Source organism: Engraulis encrasicolus, chromosome 17 (genome assembly GCF_034702125.1).
Source record: "Engraulis encrasicolus isolate BLACKSEA-1 chromosome 17, IST_EnEncr_1.0, whole genome shotgun sequence".
Classification (NCBI taxonomy): Eukaryota; Metazoa; Chordata; class Actinopteri; order Clupeiformes; family Engraulidae; genus Engraulis; species Engraulis encrasicolus.
In genome coordinates, this window is record NC_085873.1 from 30,209,125 (window position 1) to 30,229,116 (window position 19,992).

Below are 19,992 nucleotides of genomic sequence, written 5' to 3' on the forward strand. Positions count from 1 at the left end.
TGCCTTGCCTTGCCTTGCCTTGCAGTGTTTTGGTCACGCAACCACTGCAATCCTGAAAAGAAGCAGCAGTGTGGTGCTGGGGGCTATTTACCACATAAGGGGCCCTATGCATGATCATGGTCAACATCCATGTTAGATGCAGCAGCACTGAGGTACCATCAGGGGTGGGCTAGTAATCTGGCATACAGGGCATTTTCCCAACGGGCCGACAGTCCTCAGGGGGCAATACTGCTGCTGCTGTTGTTTGTCCTGAGGATTGGCCCACGTTTTAGAGGGTGAGGCCCATTGGTCTGTCGCTTATATAGACAGTGTATTCAGCCAGTCAAGATATAATATCTATATATTATAGATATAAGTGGCCTGTGTGCGTCAGAGGCTGGTCTATGCCAAAAATGCCCAGGCCATTTTTCGGTCCCAGTCCCCAGCCATGGGTACCACTAGCCTGGCAGCCAGCCAAACCCTTACAGTAGAAAGACGTACAGCCCAGACTGAATGAACAGGAGGGAGAATTCAGGCATTTACACATCAAGAGGACTCTAGAGACACAGAGTCTTCAGACAATGAATTATGCAAAACAGCCTAATCAGTACTAATACTAAGTGCACACCCCAACAAACCTGAGCCTTTATAGCGCTTCAGTTGCAGTTGTGCACCAGCTGTGGAACTCATAATATGCGTAATATGCCTGCACCATTTCCCGACATGCATGCATGATCATGGTAGCAGCATACACGGCCCTTATGAGGGCAAAAAAACCCACTGAATCCACTGCATAAAGGTTGCAGTGTACTGCAGAAAAATATTTTTAAAACCCTGCAGTTTAGATTCTGAAGCACAACACAGTTTTTGATTAGGCTTAAAATCCAATTTAAGAAAACTGCAAATTAAAGAAAAAGGCATTTTAAATGGTTTCCAGAGTGTTTGGAGAAAAAAACCCCACTCTATTGTCAAATGTGGACATTGGCCATGGCAGTGATGACATAAGGGGGACTAACCATTTTATGCCTGCGGTCCTTATCTGTTGTTTGTTGTCAGTTGTTTATCTCTTCGGTTTTTATCTTAAGGGTTCATAGAGTTGTACTATAGTTATGGCTGTGGTGTATAGCGGGAGGTAAGAGCAAAGGAATGCAAACAGGATCAAGTGAAAGATTTTTTTTCTGTATTACTCAGACATATTCAGACAGACAACAGGGTCACACAATGTGACACTGTGGACATTTGCCTATGTCAGGGCATAGCAACAGCTGTGCATTAAGCAAAACAATGATTATACATACAATTCACATTATAAAGGAACAGAATGAATGACATGGGACAACATTTATACACAGGAGTTCAAAAGAAGGAGCAGAAACCCTGCAATAGCCTAAAGTGCAGTATATAAACCAGTGTAATGCTACATCATTTAAATTTGCAGTAGAACTGGACATAAATATTGATATTTGTATGAAATAAGACAGCGTTTTTTACATTGATAAGCTACAAATCTCCTGAATGTGTCAAGATCCAGGTGTTAGCTCTTTTTTAAACCACTTAACATATGGCTTTGGCTATAATCTTTCACACGGTACCTCTAAAGTCAAACATACTTTAAGAACAAAGGTGTGTGGGTGCCACAATCAAAAAATGATTATCCTCAAAATGTACAGTTCTGATCCAAGGTACTTCTTGATACCAACTATGAGCACCATAGCATATTACTTTTTGAATTGCAATAATTGAACAGCCATTTCAAATGCCATCTAACAAGCTGAACGTTTGCCACACCAGCAACGTCCTCATAATCTCTTTAAGCATAATGGAGGAAAGAAAAAAACGATTCTAAAGCTGAGAGCTACCAAACTCCATGCTTGCTCTGTACAGATTCAAATCCTCTCGATGGCAGATGCATGACTCATCCCTAAGCCAGCTTCTCTTTTTTACATGGTGAAGTACGAGTCCTCAAAACAAGCCCTTCATTCCAAGAAGGCAATTCCACTGGCCTTTCCACAAACCGGTGGAAAAGACCAAATTCAAGTCTAAACGTGCTAACAAGTCTAAACGTGACTCAATTGAGATCCACGCAACACCTACTCTAACCTACCAGGGTTCTAACTACGTACCTAGTCTTTTTTTAAAAAAGTGCAATTCTAAACAAAAAAGGAGCATACAGTAGCTGAGGTTTGCATGTTTGTTTTCAAACACTTTAGAGAAGGCAGGATAACTTGAGTTTTGCAGTCCGCAAGTTGTAGGCACTGGTGTTAAAAGTGCAGTGGAGCAATCGTCATGGGTCCCCCCCAAAGTTTTTTTGGCTGGTTTAACAAAACAAATAGTTCTCCTTGCTTGCTTGCTTCAACTGTATCTGATGAACTCAATTCCTTCAGGACTTGTTTCCTCAGACAAAGTTCTTTCTCTTCCTGCGAGTCTTCCCCCAGGCAACACCATAATAAATTGTTTCTTCACAGGCACCTGCCTCAAACAGGTAAGCAGACAGAGGGGGACAAGGGGCTTAGTTGTCCCAGGCCCAGAATTTGGTTCTCATTACGTTGTATGTATGGAGTGGGAGGGCTTTTCCATGACTTTGTCCTAGGCACGGCCAAAACTGTAGCACTGCCTGCCTCATCCAGGGAAGCCAACAGGAGGGGGAGCAAGGGGCCAGTCGTCCCGGGCCCAGTGAGAAGGGGGAAGGGGCATTGTATGTATTGGGTAGGGGGCCCTTTCAGATGACGTTGTCCTGGTCCCCGGCCAAAGCTGTCATCGCCCCTGGCCTTATCCAACTCCATCGCTCACTCCCCCGCTCACTCACTCATTCCCTCACTCACTCGACGTGTCGAGGCTTGGTCCTGTTCTGCAGTATGTCTGCCTTGGACCGCTGGATGCACTTGAAGATCTCGTGGAAGAGCACCTTGTACTCGGGCAGCTGCGCGTCCTCCTCCATGCCCTCTGCGATGGAGTGCAGAGGAGGGCATTCATCAGTCTCCGTGGTGGAGCTGGTGGTGGTAGTGGAGGTGGATACTTTGGTAGTGCTGGTGGACGAGGATGCACTGGCACCTAGAGTTAGAAATGGAACATCTTTTATTGTCAGTATTTCACATTTTACACTACATACATTCACAATGAGATTGTAAGCACGGGGCAAAGTGAATTCATTAGTTTACAATTAAGTGCCTGATATTCCAAATTATTTAGTTTTACCCGTCCAATTCAATCAAAGTCAAAGTCATTTGGAATATGTGGCACTAGATTGTGCCATATTTGGAATTTATAGGCACAAGATTGTAACTAATGAATCCATTTTGCCCATCACTGTAGATACAGTTGTGCTCAAAATACTAGCAGTGCCTTAACAAAGGTTAGAAAAGGTCAAAATTCTTCAGTTCTTCAATTATCACATTTCTTCACTTTCTGTAAGATCTTATAAAATTGAATTAATTTTCCAAATTGTCTTGCTTTTAAATAGAATGGGCACTGAATGTACCGTGTCCCAAATGCATTTTTGCTCATTAAAGTGTAATTTATTTGAAGAATTTTGACATGTACTCGCCTTTGTAAAGGGCACTGCTTTTATTTTGAGCACAACTGTAGATAGACAGATGGATAGAAGTGTGGGGGGCGTACAGTACCTGCGGGTGTCTGCACGGCCTTGTGGCTCTGCGCCTGGGCGCCGCCTTCGCACCTCCGCAGCAGGGCGTCGTACTTCACCTGCAGGGCGCTGTACTGGGCGTCCACCTCGTTCAGCAGGGAGATGCCCCGCTGCTTCACCACCTCCGAACGGCCCAGGCACCCCCTCTCGAACCTGCAGCAGCTGCCAGTGCCTCCGAGGACACTTCCTCCTCCTACTCCAACACCGCCATTGATCTCAAATAAGTCCTCCACCTCCAAACTCTTGCGCACGCCGCCGCCCATGTCGTCGTCCAGCCCACTCTCCGCGTCTCCATCCACGTCAGCGTCCTGGGTTACCCTCAGCTGCCGCTCGCTGCTGCAGCGCTTCAGCCTCCCACCGCGCCCGTGTCCATACCCGTATCCGTAACCCCCACCACCACCTCCACTCCGCCCCCGCAGAGGGTCAGGCAGCAGACACATGTCCGGCAGCAGCAGTAGCCGATTGTTGGCGGCGGCAACGTCGTCGGTGGTGGACAACGAGTCGCGGTGGTGGTGGTGTCGTCTGTGCCCGTCGTTGCGCCACAGCTCCCGCAGCTCTGCCACCTCTGCCTCGGCCTCCGCCAGCCGTGCCTGGCAACAGGGGGGCAAAACAAAAAAACGTCATGATTATGTGGTTGCTCTAGTCTGCGGTCTGTACCACTCAGCTATGACCCACTCTTTAACTTTTAACCATCAATCCCAGCTCCTTGTCTGTGTGCGTGTGTGTGTGTGTGTGTGTGTGCATATTGAGGCTACAAGCAATGCCATGGAATGAAAAACAAAGGGGGAAAAAAAAGATTTTAAGTGTGAGGACTCTTCACTCTTAGGTTAGTGGTGCGCACATCCAAGACGCAAGGCCAGAACACTGTAGAAACAACGATGAATGTCCGCACACTGCTCCCGTGTTGCTTTTTTATTTCTTTCAAGTGAGCGCTTTCGAGCTAGTCGCTCTTCATCAGACTTGAATTAAGATAGACACGTCACGACTCTTCAAAATACAGTCAGCCTTTGTCCTGCACCTTTTCCTGAGATGTGCACAATCTTCACCTTCAACCAAGGGCTCTAAATTAACACCCGCGACCAGCCAAAAGCTGATCAAAAATCAGTTTGGCTGGTAGAAAAGAAAACTTACTAGCCACTTCGACCCATTACGTGACTGTGTGTTTGGCTAGTAAGATTAACGTCTACAAGCCATTTTGGCTAGTGATGAAAAAGTTCATTTAGAGCTCTGCCTTCAACGTATTGTGGCTACAAGCAAAATGAGAGGACATGAGGTCGGATATTGAGTTGGATCCATAATAGGGCTGCGAGATATTAGAAAAATATGCGATACACAATAATATGACTGTATACTACTGCGATATCGATATTACTCACGATATTTAAAATATACATATATTTCCCCTCTCTACTTGCCATAATACACTTTATCATGTATAAAACAACTGAAAGCAATGTTTTATTTCCAACATTATTTTGTATTAGGAAAAAAATGGCTAATATACAGCATCAGCTTAAAATGTCAACATTTTTTACATTATTTTTTTTACCTTTTCACCAAGTTTGCTGTTATTAAAAATGAAAAACTTCTTGTGATACGTGCGCAACTTTTGCGATACGTGTATTGCAAGCCGTGATATCGCGATAACGATACATTTTCGATATATTGTGCAGCCCTAATCCCTGGCCAATCCCCAGCCCTCCGTACCTGGCAGCCCTCCATGGCCGACAGCCGCAGCTCCAGCTCGCCGCACTCTCGTGCCAGGGCGTCCGCCTCACGCTCCGTGCCCTCGCGCCGTGCCCGCTCCGCAGCCAGCTGGGCTTGTAGGGTCTGGAGAGACTTGGACAGAGATTCGTACTCCGCCACTTCCTCTTTCGTGCCACAGAGGTGATCGTCATCGTCGTCAGAGTAGTCGTCGTCTTCAACGTCGTCAGAGGCACTGTGGGAAGAATGCCTGTAAACCAGAGGAGTACATTACAATACAATACATTTGGTAGAGGCCTTTATACAAGGTGACTTACAATATAATCACAGCGTACAAGACTTGCAGATACAAAGTGCACAGGAATAGGATGGTGTTAGAGCGACACAATATACGTTGCTTTGGATAAAAGTGTCCGCTTAATAAAATTCAATCAAGTGTGGGGAGCTACAAAGTGAAAAAATATAAGGTCACTTTCATCAAAAAGACATTTGACACTTTAATTCAAAGTGACTTGACAGAAGAGACAAACTGCGGCGTGCAAAGTGTGGGAAGGTACAGAGAACAGTATGCAAGTAATTCAACAAGTCAGAGTACAATATAGTTGTGTTGGGGGAGTATAATGTGTAGGTGTGAAAGTTAGTGCAGGGGATTAAGGATGGGTGGGATTTAATTTAGTTAATTTAGTTTAATTTAGGATAACCGGTAACAATGAGATATCTAATGATGAAATATATATATAATATCTAAGCCTCATGTTGGGGCTACACTGGCCAAATGTTGGGACTACATTGGAGGTGTTAAGTCAAAGACTTATTTGCTGTAACAATTCGCTTCCAGTATACTCAATGTAACTGGCTACACCAGACACGGCAGTGCAGCAGAGTGTATTCTAAAAAAAAAAAGCCCACTCTTTTGCATGCATTACATACAGTCAGTAACATAATGCATCTAGTGTAGGCCCAGCGTAATGATGATTACTGGCACTCTGTCACATCTAGAGCAAACCTCCATGCTTTCCCACAATGTTTTTGGTCTTTTAAGCCTTTATTTGGACAGTTTGAGAGCGTGATAGCAAATAAACTGAGAGATATGTGTGACACGTGACTGGCACCAATTCCCATATGGACTGTGACACATTTCTCACAATGCTGAGAAACAGAGGCCATCAGTGATAATAATAATAATAATAATACTTTATTTTTATATAGCGCTTTTCAAAACCACCAAAGACGCTTTACAAACCATTTAACACAAAATAAAGACATACAAAGACTCAACAAGACAACACAAGTAAACTTCAGTGGAAGAGAAATGTCCATGTCGATATGGAGCTGTAGGTGTAAAAGTTATGAAAACCCACGTCGGGGGCAGCAGTGGAAATGGGGATAGGAAAATCCCGAGCCTCCTAACGTGGCAGCAAGTTCGGTTTGGGGAAAGAAGCCGAACGAGCAGGTGAAGTTCTTTGAGTGGTGGACGGAGTCGCGTAGAACACGTGATGGCATCTACCTCCTATATGAAATCTGTTGTACCGACACAAATTACAAACATGACAGACACGAGACACCAGACAGGATGCACGAAACAGGATATGTCTACACCACCAAAAACCTCAAACGTCAGGTTAACCCATTGATGCCTAAGGCACCTGGAAAAAAGGCTGCTGAATGCCCTTTTTAAGAAAAGCTGCCCTTAGTCTATAAAAACCTAAATATGTCAGCTTCTGAAGCCCATAAAAATATGCACTAAGTTGCATTTAAAGACCCTCATCTTCCATTAAAATGTGTTCAATCATCTCAAACAAACAGAGATTTTTAATAAAGGTATCTCAAATCTCATGAGCCTGAATGTTGCGTAATGCAGCTCCAGGCGCCAGGGCCAATGTTGTACAATGCAACATCAGGCATCAATGGGTTAAAACCCGTTGCTGTAAATATATGCTGCAACCTATAGTCTAGAGCAGGACTTCCCAACATTTTCCAACTTGGGGCCCACTTGAACTTTCCACAAATGTTTGGGACCCACCTCTGAGCCAATAGACAATACAACTCCAATGAACAGTGAGCAGCAACACAGTAACACACATTTCAAAAGGAAGAATTTTACCGCACACTTATTTGACTTTTTTGCTCGTTTATTCAGAGCGAACAACGCGTTTCGCCTCTGTGCGTCATCAGGTTTGCTCAGGCCTGAGTATTGAACACTCTTGCCTTTACCAGCACCTACAAGCTGTGCATGGACTTTGAACTGTTGAATTTACAGTAACACACATTATTAAGGTTTTTAGATAATGATTTCAGGGCCCACTTGGAATACCTTTGTAGGCCAACAGTTTGAGAATCACTGGTCTAGAGTAAGGGCCTCCGCACATTGGCTCTGACAGCACTGCGGAGCATTTTCGCTTCTGACACAATTCTGACCCCCAAACCCAATTTCACACGAACATAGCATGGATAGTCAACGGGCGGCTCAGACAAAATAGCACTCCTGTCTAATCGCTAACCGACATCCGCAAATGTCCGCGGACATCGGCGCCAGTGTGCAGGGTTGTATTGACAACAATGGAATCGAACTTTGGCAGAGCAGTGCTCCGCACTTTGTCTGAGCCGATGTGCAAAGGCCCTAAGACTTCTTTGCCCTGCCCTCTGCCTCATCTAACATGTCAAAGTTTACCTTCTCCCCCAGGTAATCCATTTAACCCAGTGAAAGTTCACCCCTGTACGTAGATAAACATAGACAACAAGACTGCTGTGTTTTGACTGGTTTGCAAACCTGTGTCACTTTCAATTGTACTTTCAATAGGGATGTCCATTGTGTCTAATCAGCAATACATGACAGTGGATAAACATAGTGTGACTGTGCAACCTCCCAGTGTTTTCACTGCTTTGCAGACTTGTTTATGTACACGTGTGTGGTAGGCTCTGCATCATCCCTATTGCATACAACTGGAAGTGTCTATTGTGTCTAGTAAGCAACAAGTGACTGGTGAGTTTATCCCCAAATATAGGCAGCAACCACCTTGTGAGCACTGGTTTACATGTGCAGCAGTAGGGGTGGGCGATATGGCAAAAATGTTGTATCACGATTTTTTAACATGAAATCTCGATTTCGATTTTTTATCACGATCTTCCATCCAAAAAATAAAAACAACAAAAAACAACTTTCAGATACTTGCAATTTGTAATTTGCAGTCAATAAAATGTTAACACACTGATGATACTCTCATAAAGTGTACAATTGGAATACAATAATGTAAAGAATAAAGTGAAGACAACAACACAAGTGAGAAAACGTCACTCTGATGCTGATAATAAACATCCTCACTGCAAGACGATCTATACGATTTCTCCACTTTGGCAGATTCGAGACGATCTTTTACTCAATATCACGATTCACGATTTAATATTGTCATATCGCCCACCCCTATGCAGTAGGATGTAAATCACTTCTAAATGTATAGAACAGAAAGATGAGAGTTCAACACACCTTAGTCAGCAACCCCCCTTGTGTTCTGTCTGATTTGCAGACTTGTTTATGTTTTTAATCTGTACGAGTGTAGTCAGTGGGCTGTGCTTCACTTTGTAAGACTCAAAGTGAAGCACATCAATCATTGCTCTCTAAATTAACACCTGCCAACCAGCCAAATGCTGGTGAAAATTAAGTTTGGCTGGTAGAAAAGAAAATTCATTAACCACTTTGACCCACTGGTGAGTGTGTGTTAGGCTGGTAATATAAACATCTACTAGCCATTTTGGCTGGTGATGCAAAAAGTTAATTTAGAGCCCTGCTTACAAACATAGTAAGCACCCTCCCTGGGTTTTGACTGATTTTGAAGATTTGTTTGTTTATCTATAGGTAGGCCTAATGTGTGTGCAGTGTGTGCAGTTGTGTAGGTTTAGAATGGGAACACTTAATGTATCCATTAGAGTAGAACTGCCAGGTGCTATTTTAATAACACCCCCTCGCTGTTCTCTGCTGAATTTAGCATATGGGATTAAGGACAGGGCTAGTCACAACAAACTTCAAATGAAACAGGCAGCAGATCAAAGGCGGCTGGGACATCAACACTTAGTGTGTTCGCAAATGATGGCACGCCGAACAACGTCTTGGCTAAACATGTTGATGCCTGACAGCCTCAGAAATGCATCATATTGACTCAGAAGAAGACGTGAGAACGTCACGACGTCTGTCTTGGCACTTGCCTGATAAAACAGTAAAATATCCACATCTGAAGATGCTCCGGTAACTTTCTTTCTTGTCTGCACTTACTAGTCCTTTCCCGAGACGCACAAGATTGTGAAGATTGTGAAGGAGGGCGGAGGATATCTTTCTTTTGTACTAGCCTCAGAAATGTACTTACTAAACCGAAAACACTTGCAGCAGAACAAAGATGGCAAGGAAGGAGAGCCATGCTGAAAGTAATACAGTGAAGTATACAGTGCACCACAGACATACTGGTGACACCAACTATGCTACAAGCAGGGCAGGGCACAAACCAGACAGTTTCAAATACAGAGGTCAAATACTGTGTGCTGTACTGAATAATGTACATTTAGAATGCTTCAATCGCTTCAGTCAAACTTTCAAAGTTTGTTTTCATTCATCACTGCCTTGAGGATAAATGGGGATGGCGTTTATAGACTGAATTTATCATTGTCGTTGTCATTGTCATCATAGATACATTTTACATTACTGAAAAGAAATATTGACCATTGAGGACACCTCTGGGCAGTTACGGCCATGGCTACAAGCATCCTGCAAAAAGCCGTTAGTGGGTCTGACCGCCTGACCGCACACCGCAGCGATCACTTCATGTTCATGATGGCAAACAAATGGATACGAAGTGACCGCACTCCAGAGTTCAATAAGATCTTATTCCCACGTCATAAATTAGAACTGAGTGAGCAAGTCTGACAAACAAGCAAACAAAACGTCATCAAGTTACAAGATGAAGTCAACTTTCCTATAAGCTCTTTATTCTTCATTTCAGACTTTATCAAAATCAGACTCCAACAGGGGAGCTGTGGCATGCTGCGCTAACACACCATACCATGGCTTGCATGCCTACGAGGACCCGCGTTCAAGTCTTGTCTGGATGGTTTTCCAACCCTGTCACTTCTCTCACTCTTCCACATACTTCCTCTTACCAGCTTCACCATCCCACCCAATAAAGGTAAAAGGCCAAAACGTTTAAAGAATAATAGGACGACACTGCGGCAGAGTGAGCTACTGTAAGCTCCCCACATATGGGCTTGCATGCCCAAGGGGACCCATGTTCGAGTCCGGTATGGATTGTTTCCCAGCCCTGCCCCTTCTCTCTCTCTTCCTTTTACTGTACTTCCCGTTACCAGCTTCACCTATCCATCCAATAAAGGTTAAAAAACCCAGATCTGAAAATAAATAAATAATAATACCAGTAATAAATAACATCAATAATAAAATCTGGGGCAGCTGTGGCCTAGTGGTTAGAGAGTTGGTCTTTCAATCTGAGGGTTGCAGGTTCGAATCCCCCCGACCTCTCCCTACATCTCCATGGCTGAGGTGCCCTTGAGCAAGGCACCTAACCCCACATTGCTCCAGGGACTGTAACCAATACCCTGACAAATAATAACTGTAAGTCGCTTTGAATAGAATGAAAGTGTCAGCTAAGTGAAATGTAATGTAATGTAATAATAATAATAAAAAAAATACATCAGACTCTCACCTGGACCCGCTGTTCCCTGAGGTGTGGCTCTTGGAGCTGGAAGACCGCCGCCGCTCTGACATGTGCGCCGTGGAGACACTCAGGTCGCCCATCTGCTTCTGGAGGTCGTCCACCTGCGCCTGCAAGCCCTCCACCGTGTCCGTGAGCCTGGGATACGCGAGACCACATCATGGACACATTAATCATCTCTCATGACGTACGTATATACTGACTACTGGCCTTGATTGAAGGGTGTTAAAGGGGTATGCCACTATTTTGGGGCTTAATACAGTTAAAATCGTTGGCTGGGGTTTATAAAGGTGGTAAAGAGTCTTATTTTTCATGTAAGCCGTTGTCTTGCTATAAGACAAGTTAAAAGAGGGAATATGTCGCTAAGCTAGTGAAAGTCAATGTATCCGTGTAACATGCTACAATGCTACACGGATACATTGACTTTCACTAGCTTAGCGACATATTCCCTCTTTTAACTTGTCTTACAGCAAGACAACGCTTAACATGAAAAATAAGACTCTTTACCACCCTTTAAAAGGACACGAAAAGAGGCTACGGGCGCCCGCCGCATTCCCCTACCCTCTCGCACCTTTTGCTTTCCTTCACACAACCACTCACATTTTGCGCACACTTTCATTTTCACCCACACACTTCATTTTCAATCACATGTTAAACCTTTACATTTAATACATTTAAATACACTTTAGTCAGCGTTTTGGTCTTCCCTTTTCTGATGCGTGGACCTTTGTGCAGAGCCTAACACTTGTCTCACTCTTCACCTAATAAGCACAACACATCATTTGCGCCCGAAAGCTACCAGAGCTCACAATCCAAGTTAAGTGACGAGACAAAGTCCTATGGGGTACAAAAGGCTATCGTCAGTCAAGTCAAGTCAAGTTTATTGTCAATTTCTTTACATGCACTGGTCATACAAAGAATGACCAGTGCATGTAAAGAAATTGACAATAAACTTGACTTGACTTGAACTCTTTCAAGTCAAGTCAAGTCAAGTCAAGTGTATTGTCAATTTCTTTGTATGACCAGTGCATGTAAAGAAATTGACAATAAACTTGACTTGACTTGACTTGACTTGAAAGGTTTGTCCTACCTTAGTAGACAGTAGCTCAGTCTCTGTCTAGTCACATATTTCAGCATGAGCCTTTCTAACCTTTTAATCATTATTTTGTAAAAACCTTAACTATAAATTCAGTTACACTGCCTTGGTTTCATGATGAAGAAGCCACTTTGATCACCAAGGGAGTGTTTTCCAGGAGATTCATCTAGTTATGGTAACTAAAAATGCTCCACACTTACCCAGTGCCCAAAGGCATGAGGTATAGTTTGAAGACACAAAGTAGGTGTAGCCTACTGTGTGAGAGCGCTGGCTAATTATAATATAGACTGTGGGAATAGGACAGGGGACACCACAACCACAGGCAACGACTCAAAGTGATGTAATTAAAACACAAAGGGACAAAAGGTCCACAAGATACAGTGGTTTGAATAATTGACCAAATTCATTTACATCAAGGGCATAGGAGCAGCAGTCTTGTTGACAAATGGGTTGAGGTTGATGCTCTTGTTATTCCGAGTAAAGATGCCGAGTCATCAGAGTGCAACGAAAGCCGCATTGCCTGTTGTGACCGTGTATAGAAATCCATTTTCATTTTGTGCTGTTCTCCATTCTCAATGAAGGTCATGTTTTGAACAGCTGCCTGGTGTGTGTGTGTGTGTGTGTATGTCGTGTATACGTCTTTATGTTCAGTGTGTGCATGACTGAATACGTGTGTGCAAAATGTAATTTGTGTGAGTATACGCATGCATGACTACAGCCTGTGTGTGTCTGCAAGTCTGTGTGTGTGCTGCACTGTGCATGCATAGTGTGTGTGTGTGTGTGTGTGTGTGTGTGTGTGTGTGTGTGTGTGTGTGTGTGTGTGTGTGTGTGTGTGTGTGTGTGTGTGTGAGAACACTCAGGCCAAGTGCTCCCCCTCACCCTTGTATCTTGTGCTGGGCGGCGCGGTTGTCCATGACCAGCCGATGGTTGTTCTGCTCCAGGTCTCGGGCCATGTTGTCCAGCTGCTCGTACACCTTGGCGTGCTGGTCATTCACCGAACGCAGCAGCTCCACCTGTTTGGACAGGTACTGGACAGCAGACACACACACGCAGGGGAAGAAATGGTAAATAGTAAATGGACTGCATTTATATAACACCTCTTCACTCCTTCGAGCACTCAAAGCGCTTTGTAGAAGGGAGAAAGATATTTATATTTAGAGGGGAAATGTAGCCTATTTTCCTGACGTGTTTCATTTGTGGACATAGAGTATTTTGTAGTAATACTACATGAAATTATATAAATACTATATAGTGTTATATGTACTGTACAACACAGGGATGAAGGGATCAAACAATGAAACAATGGCTTATTGTTTTGTGGTTATGATTTAAAACTGCTTCTGGATTATGACTATTGGAGATACCAGTAAGAAAAAAAAGATGTGAAGGGGGAATGCAAGACAATAACCATGTTAAATTCACAATTAAGTGGTTGCTGCAAACAAAACTTAACTTTCTTTGTATGCTTTTTTCAGTATCTTGTCCTGGAGTAACCTCACGAGTGAGCAGCCAACCTGATTTCTTTGTACAGTTGGTCATGATTGTGTTAAGAGAACACCCTAATCCCTTTTTGTTATTAAAGGAGCACTCCTGCCAATTTCAATATGCTTTTGAATTGCTCACGCTACCCTTGACTTGTCAGTACCGGGTGATGCTGCATTTTTTTGGTACTGACAAGTCCAGGGTAGTGTGAGCATTACAACTGCATATTGAAATTGGCTGGAGTCGTCCTTTAAGTAAACACAAGACACTTCACGCAACCTCTAGAATGTAACAAGACAGTCAATTATCAGTAATGAGACATCAATTCAATATGCTCTTTTAAAACAAAACACAGGTCAACACAATCTTCCATCAACAAAGTAAGTTAAGTGCTACATTAACCTTTAGTTTCCCTCTCAACTCCACTCAAAACCTGCCCTGTGTGGAATGTGGAGATTCAACTCATGTCACTAACTGTAGTAATTGTAAAAATGTGACAAATGTGTAAAAATGATTACTAGTAATAACAGAAAATTAAATTAGACACACCGATAGGTCAACATGATCTTCCGTAACGAAGAGCTCCATTAGCTTCAAGTTCCCACACCACGCCATTGCAACCAAGAGCTGACCTGTGTGGAATGTAGAGCTTCAATACAAACTCAAAAGGTCAAGATGTTCTCATTAGCTCTCTGGTAGAGCTGAAGGTGTCAGAAAAGTCACACCCCATTGGAGAACCGAGCACTGGTTTTTTTGTATTATTATTCCTCACTGGGGCCTCACAAAGCTTGCTAAAAAAGTGACATACGTAGATTACGTACTGTAACTTCTCATGCAAATGTTTGGATGTGCTAAAATCAACATGTGAAAAAGCTCATTTGCACTGAATTTCAATTTCAATGTGATGTACCACAAAAAAAGTTTTTTGATGAATATGAATCTTTTCAGATTTTCACATATGCAGAAAATCAACGAAAGTAGTGCATGAGGCCCCTGGAGTCTTACACACAAGATGTACATACTGTACACCCTTGAAAAAGCTTGGTCAGCTCATCTGCGAACCTAGCTGCTTTATCCACACAGATAAGAGTAATAAAGATAAACCAACTGTCCTCTTCTGCTCAAAATATTATGGTCTTTATCAGCATGTCAAGTGAGGACCTGGCAACTAACGCCGTCTCCTTTAATAGCGATATGGGTAAAGCACAAATATTATATAATATAACAACATATTAGCTAATAATTATACACCAAGCAACGAGATTATGCATCATCATGGGTCAGTAGCAACTACAGGAAGATTTCCAAGGACTCCAGGGACTCTGACTTCAATACAAGTCTGGACAGTCCATTAAATTAACCAACGTTGGTGTGTCAAGTCAAGGAAGTCCTTTAAATCAATCAATGCTAGCATGCCGTGCCGACACTCCAGCTCAGAATCTCACGTGCCAGGTCTTGCAGACAAGTCTCTGTTCGCTACTGAAAGAGTTATAGGCTCTATGTTTTCAAAGGCAGCTTTTACGAGTCACCCCCTTCTCACCAATGAAACACGGCAAGAGGGTCACATTGTCCCTCGATGGATTTCCATTCGGTTTGACCCCTTTAAAGATATTGACAGTCGAGTCGTCCGGTCACCCATCTCCAATTCAAATGAGTATCCTTACTGACTCTGCTAAGACTGATTAATATGCACTTGCAGTGGTGCAGAGTCAGACACAGTACAGTAGAAGGGACCACTGATTTGATAGCCTACCATGCCTCCTTGACTGACTGAAAGCCATGAAAGCCCCATTGGGAAACTCCAACTCCCATTGTCATTGTGACACAGCACTCCACAGCACACAAGTGAACACTGCACACTGCACACAACGAAATTGCATTTATGCCTCACCCGTGCAAGGGGGCAGCCCTCAGTGGCACCCCATGGGGAGCAGTGCGGTGGGACGGTACCATGCTCAGGGTACCTCAGTCATGGAGGAGGATGGGGGAGAGCACTGGTTGATTACTCCCCCCACCAACCTGGCGGGTCGGGAGTCGAACCGGCAACCTCTGGGATGCAAGTCTGACGCCCTAACCGCTCACCCATGACTGGCAAGGTCCTTGCAAAGTCTGGGCAATCTCAACTGATCTCCCACACACTAAGACCTTGGAGGTCCCATGGAAGTCGCATGGAAGGAGAAAACCTGAGTGGCTCCTAGTGCATGCTTACAGGTCTAATGTGGGGGAGAGGACATCTTATACAAACGGGAGCTTGTGTAAAAGTTCCAGCTCCCATTACAGACAGCACTTCATCCCTTTTGAGGGGCTTTTTAATGCCTTTATTTGATAGAAAATTGTGAGGTGGTGACAGGAAGTGAGTGGGGGGGAGAGAGAAATGGAGGGAGAGGATTGGGAAACGACCTCGGGCCGGAATCAAACCCGGGACCCTGTAACTGTATGGTGCCTCAGCCGTTTAAGCCACAGCCAAGGCCGCTTCATCCCTTTTTACCAAATTAGCTAAAGCTGTTCCCCCCCCTTAAGCTCCTGACAAAAAGCTGAGTAAAGCACATAAGATACTAATAGTCCCCCTTTGGGTGTTACTGCAGCTGACTGGCTGTCAGACGGTGACAGATTAGAGTAGAGTTAAGTAGGCCTACCTTTTAGAGTTTGCATTAGATTATCATAGCACAAGAAATATTTGAAATCTTATGTACTTCTGGGGGTGCTGTGGTGCCCTGTGCCGGAGCACCATAACATGGACGTGCTCCCATGGGGACCCAGGTTCGAATCCGGCCTAGGTCGAACTCGTTTCCCATCCCTCCCCCATCTCCCTCTCAAACTCTCTTCCTGTCCAGTCAGTCCTTTCAATAATACAACAAACTCCTCAATAAATATCTAAAAATGTTATACTTCTAAGACAGAACACAGTGCGATCACGAATGGGACACCGTTTTGAGCGGTCCTGACTAAAATTATATACTTCTAAGTAACTAAGTAATATTATATCATTCTACACCAGAATAAAGAAGATGCAGTTCTCAGTATTTCTGCCTAAAACTGGGTTAAAACATCACCACATTTTACACTTGAGGGTTTAATCTTTGACGGCCTTGTCACCAAACAGATTCCAAATATCAACAACCATGAAGAACATTTTAACAGGGGGTTTTGGATGCTAACCCGGTTTTGTTTCTTGCAATGTTATTGCACGATACATGGCCTTTGTACAAGTTAAAAGGTAAAGTATATCCAACAGGCAGTAACTGCATTCCTCAAAATAAAAGAACATCTTTGTCACATGCGCCTCAAACACCTAATTGAAAACAGCTGACATTTTCATCATGCGCATGCACCTTATGTAAATGTCACATTAACCCTGTTAAAGTGTTTGTTTGCAGTGCACGGTTTGAAAAATGTGTTGCGTAAACAGTTTGCGAACATGCTAGTAACATGTTTCTGGGCCTACAGAAGTAGCTTTAGGAGGCTTTGACTATAATCTGCAGTCAGGTGGACGCAAGTACTTTCATAAGCCAACCTTCAATATTTTAACTTCCCAACTACAGGTCAACAAAGTGAACGCCTCTCTCCATCAAAACCATTGTCTTGTAAATGCTTCACGAAGACGCAAGGTCATTTGCATACAGAAGTATATTGTTATGGCATATAATGTATGGAACAATAATATATAGCAATGTTGCAACTTGTATCCCAATATAGGCTAGAGGGCTAATTGCAAGTTTATTGCAAATGCAAATGGGATATTGCTTATAGCAGGGTGCAATTTCTAGATGGATCCACTTCTTCGATATGATTTTATTCTCTGTGTAATGTAACTGCAATGATATTGCTTAGAATCTGAGGTCACCCCTTCAACCTTGGTTTTCAACAAAGCACACCCTGGCTTACATAGTGAAACATGCTGAGAAACAGCATCTGATCAGCCAACCTGTATCAACATGGGGAGAGGGGGCAGTGAATGCATGTACAGTATTGCCCTACAAAGGCAAAGTGCAGTAACCATGTCAACTATGTCAACAATGAAACTGAGAAAAAGGCCTTCAAAACCTTGGTATTGGATTGGATAGTTAAGTTACTGCAAATTATCATGACAATATCACTAAAACGGGACACATTTGGACCATAAGGCTTTGTCACAAGATAAAAGGGGTGTAATGAAGACTATTTGCAGTCTAAATTCAATTTTGACAAAATGTGCAGTTACTGCACTATGTCTTTGTAGGGAAGAGAATCTAGGAGAGGTAATGCCAGTGTGAATGGAAGGGCAGGGGGTGAAATGAGCCCAATCAGCAAGCAAACAAACAATATAAATAAGTAAGTAATCACCTCGATCTCCTGCAGCTGCTCCTGGTTGGTGCCGTACATCTGCTTGAGCCCATCCTCCAGCTCGCGGTTACGATCCAGCAGTGTCTTTCCCAACTCAGCCGCCAGATGCAGATCTGTGCCCACCAGCATAGGCACCACACAAACAAAGAAAAACAGTCAAGTCTGGGTTGTCTGAGTTTATTCTTTCTAGCCTGGCTTTGTCAAGCGTAAGTGCTTCAGTCCAAAATAAATTAGGCAGGATTAGTTTTGGGTATAGGCCTACCCAAAATTAGGACCAGACTATCTGCTTATCCTGTAAAAGGCATATCTTTCAATTCATATCTTAAGGAATGTAGCAGGTTTTAATTAATATTGGGTCTAGTTTTGGCCTATACTCAAAACAAGTAGTAGTGAAGATGGCAGTCATGATTATGTTCTTCTAAACACCTACTGTGGTCCAATTGTTCATATCTGACATTCATTCTATTACTATTTTACCTCAATTTTATTTTTCACCACCTGCCAAAGCATGGGTTTGTCTAGGCCGCTGAGCAACACTAGGAACATGTGAGCATGAGACAGACAACCAAGACTGGCGCGTGGAGAGGGTGACTGGAATGTCATCTCGTGATGTTTCCCGTCTGGGTATCATCAACATCGACATGAAGAATGCTTGTTATGCCGTGCAATATGCAATCTTTAAACGGACATGGTAGGAGCCAGGGGTCTGCTACAGCGCTCGCAAGAAGCTGCACGTCTGTCAAATATCCAAACCACTCAAACACAATGCGCCAGGGATCGATTTTCTCTCGTCTCACACTCAGTAGTATCTGCTTTTGTCAACCTGCTTTGTTAACTGGAAATATAACGGGCGTCTGCCCTTCATCAGAGCTCCAATAGCCTTTACTGTTAAGTCACTGAACCGCCAAATATCTATTAGGTCAAGTGATTGAATGCCTGGGATAAAATGTCTTTGTAACAGATGCTGTGCATCCAGTTCGACAGAGGTTAAGCTCAGGTCATGCTCGTTTGCTGATTTAGCAAGGTCAGCAGCATCACAAAAAAAATCTAGGTGAACTGACAAAACCAGCTTCTTCCGCTGTCTATCAAGTGTAAAGGATGCGCTATTGCTTTCAGTTTATCATGCATTGTAGCGCACACATTTCAAACTCGCTGATGAAATGTTAAACCATTGTGTCAGTGCAAGTCGACTTCTAAAGATCTTACTCAAGCACGACGGCCGGGCCCACAAAGCCGTTTCATATAAGAATGGACTTGGCTACAAATTTGTAACATTATATCCCAACGGCTGAGAGCGCGCGCCGGTGTTTTACACATGATCAATCATTCAAAACCATTTACCATGTTCCAGGTCCTGCTGGTCGTACCAAGGCTCCTCTTCTTTAATTTCGAATTCCTCCTCCACAATCATGTCTGTCAGCATCTTTTTCACACAACAAGGGAAAAAAGCTTTGTCTCTTAACTCCGTGGTTCTGCTGCACTTGTCGCAGGGAGCCCCATGCCCGGTTAGGATGATTTGTCTATCCGTTTACGTTATATCCCCCAGGCAGGCGCGGTTCAAAAGCCGGTGTTTCCGTTCTGTGTTTCGTTGAGCACGCTGTCCAGTGGGGTATGGCTGTGGTGCATGATTGCAGAGAGGAGAGAGCAAACTTGCGGCGTGCCGGGTGCTGGTGACCTCCCCTCACCAATGTCCCTATGAGCGAAGCTATAACGTGGCATGCGGCTCGTACCTTTGATATAGTGACGTAGGTGGAAGGCTGTGTCGGCAAGTGCCTGCCTCCCCAATGTGGTTGTGAGTGACTGGCGCGCCCTGTTTGTAAGGTGATGAGATGACACATCAGCTCATCAATAATATCTTAATAGGCTATAATAGGCTATAATATAATATAATATAATATAATATAATATAATATAATATAATATAATATAATATAATATAATATAATATAATATAATATAATGTAATATAATATAATATAATATAATATAATATAATATAATATAATATAGGCTAATATAATGTAATGTAATATAATAGGCCTATTACATTTTTC

General features: G+C 43.3%; 1 protein-coding gene across 1 annotated transcript; it reads right to left on the reverse strand.

Annotated features, from left to right (window-relative positions):
* Positions 1-964: 964 nt before the first annotated feature.
* Positions 965-19,613, reverse strand: LOC134466743 (cerebellar degeneration-related protein 2-like). The gene is made up of 7 exons (XM_063220613.1): positions 19,280-19,613; positions 17,939-18,051; positions 13,013-13,161; positions 11,029-11,175; positions 5,330-5,576; positions 3,603-4,212; positions 965-3,030 (listed from the first exon to the last, which is right to left on the reverse strand). Exons 1-7 carry the CDS (start codon positions 19,359-19,361, stop codon positions 2,798-2,800), a joined length of 1,581 nt encoding a protein of 526 aa, XP_063076683.1. The 5' UTR covers positions 19,362-19,613; the 3' UTR covers positions 965-2,797.
* Positions 19,614-19,992: the final 379 nt, after the last annotated feature.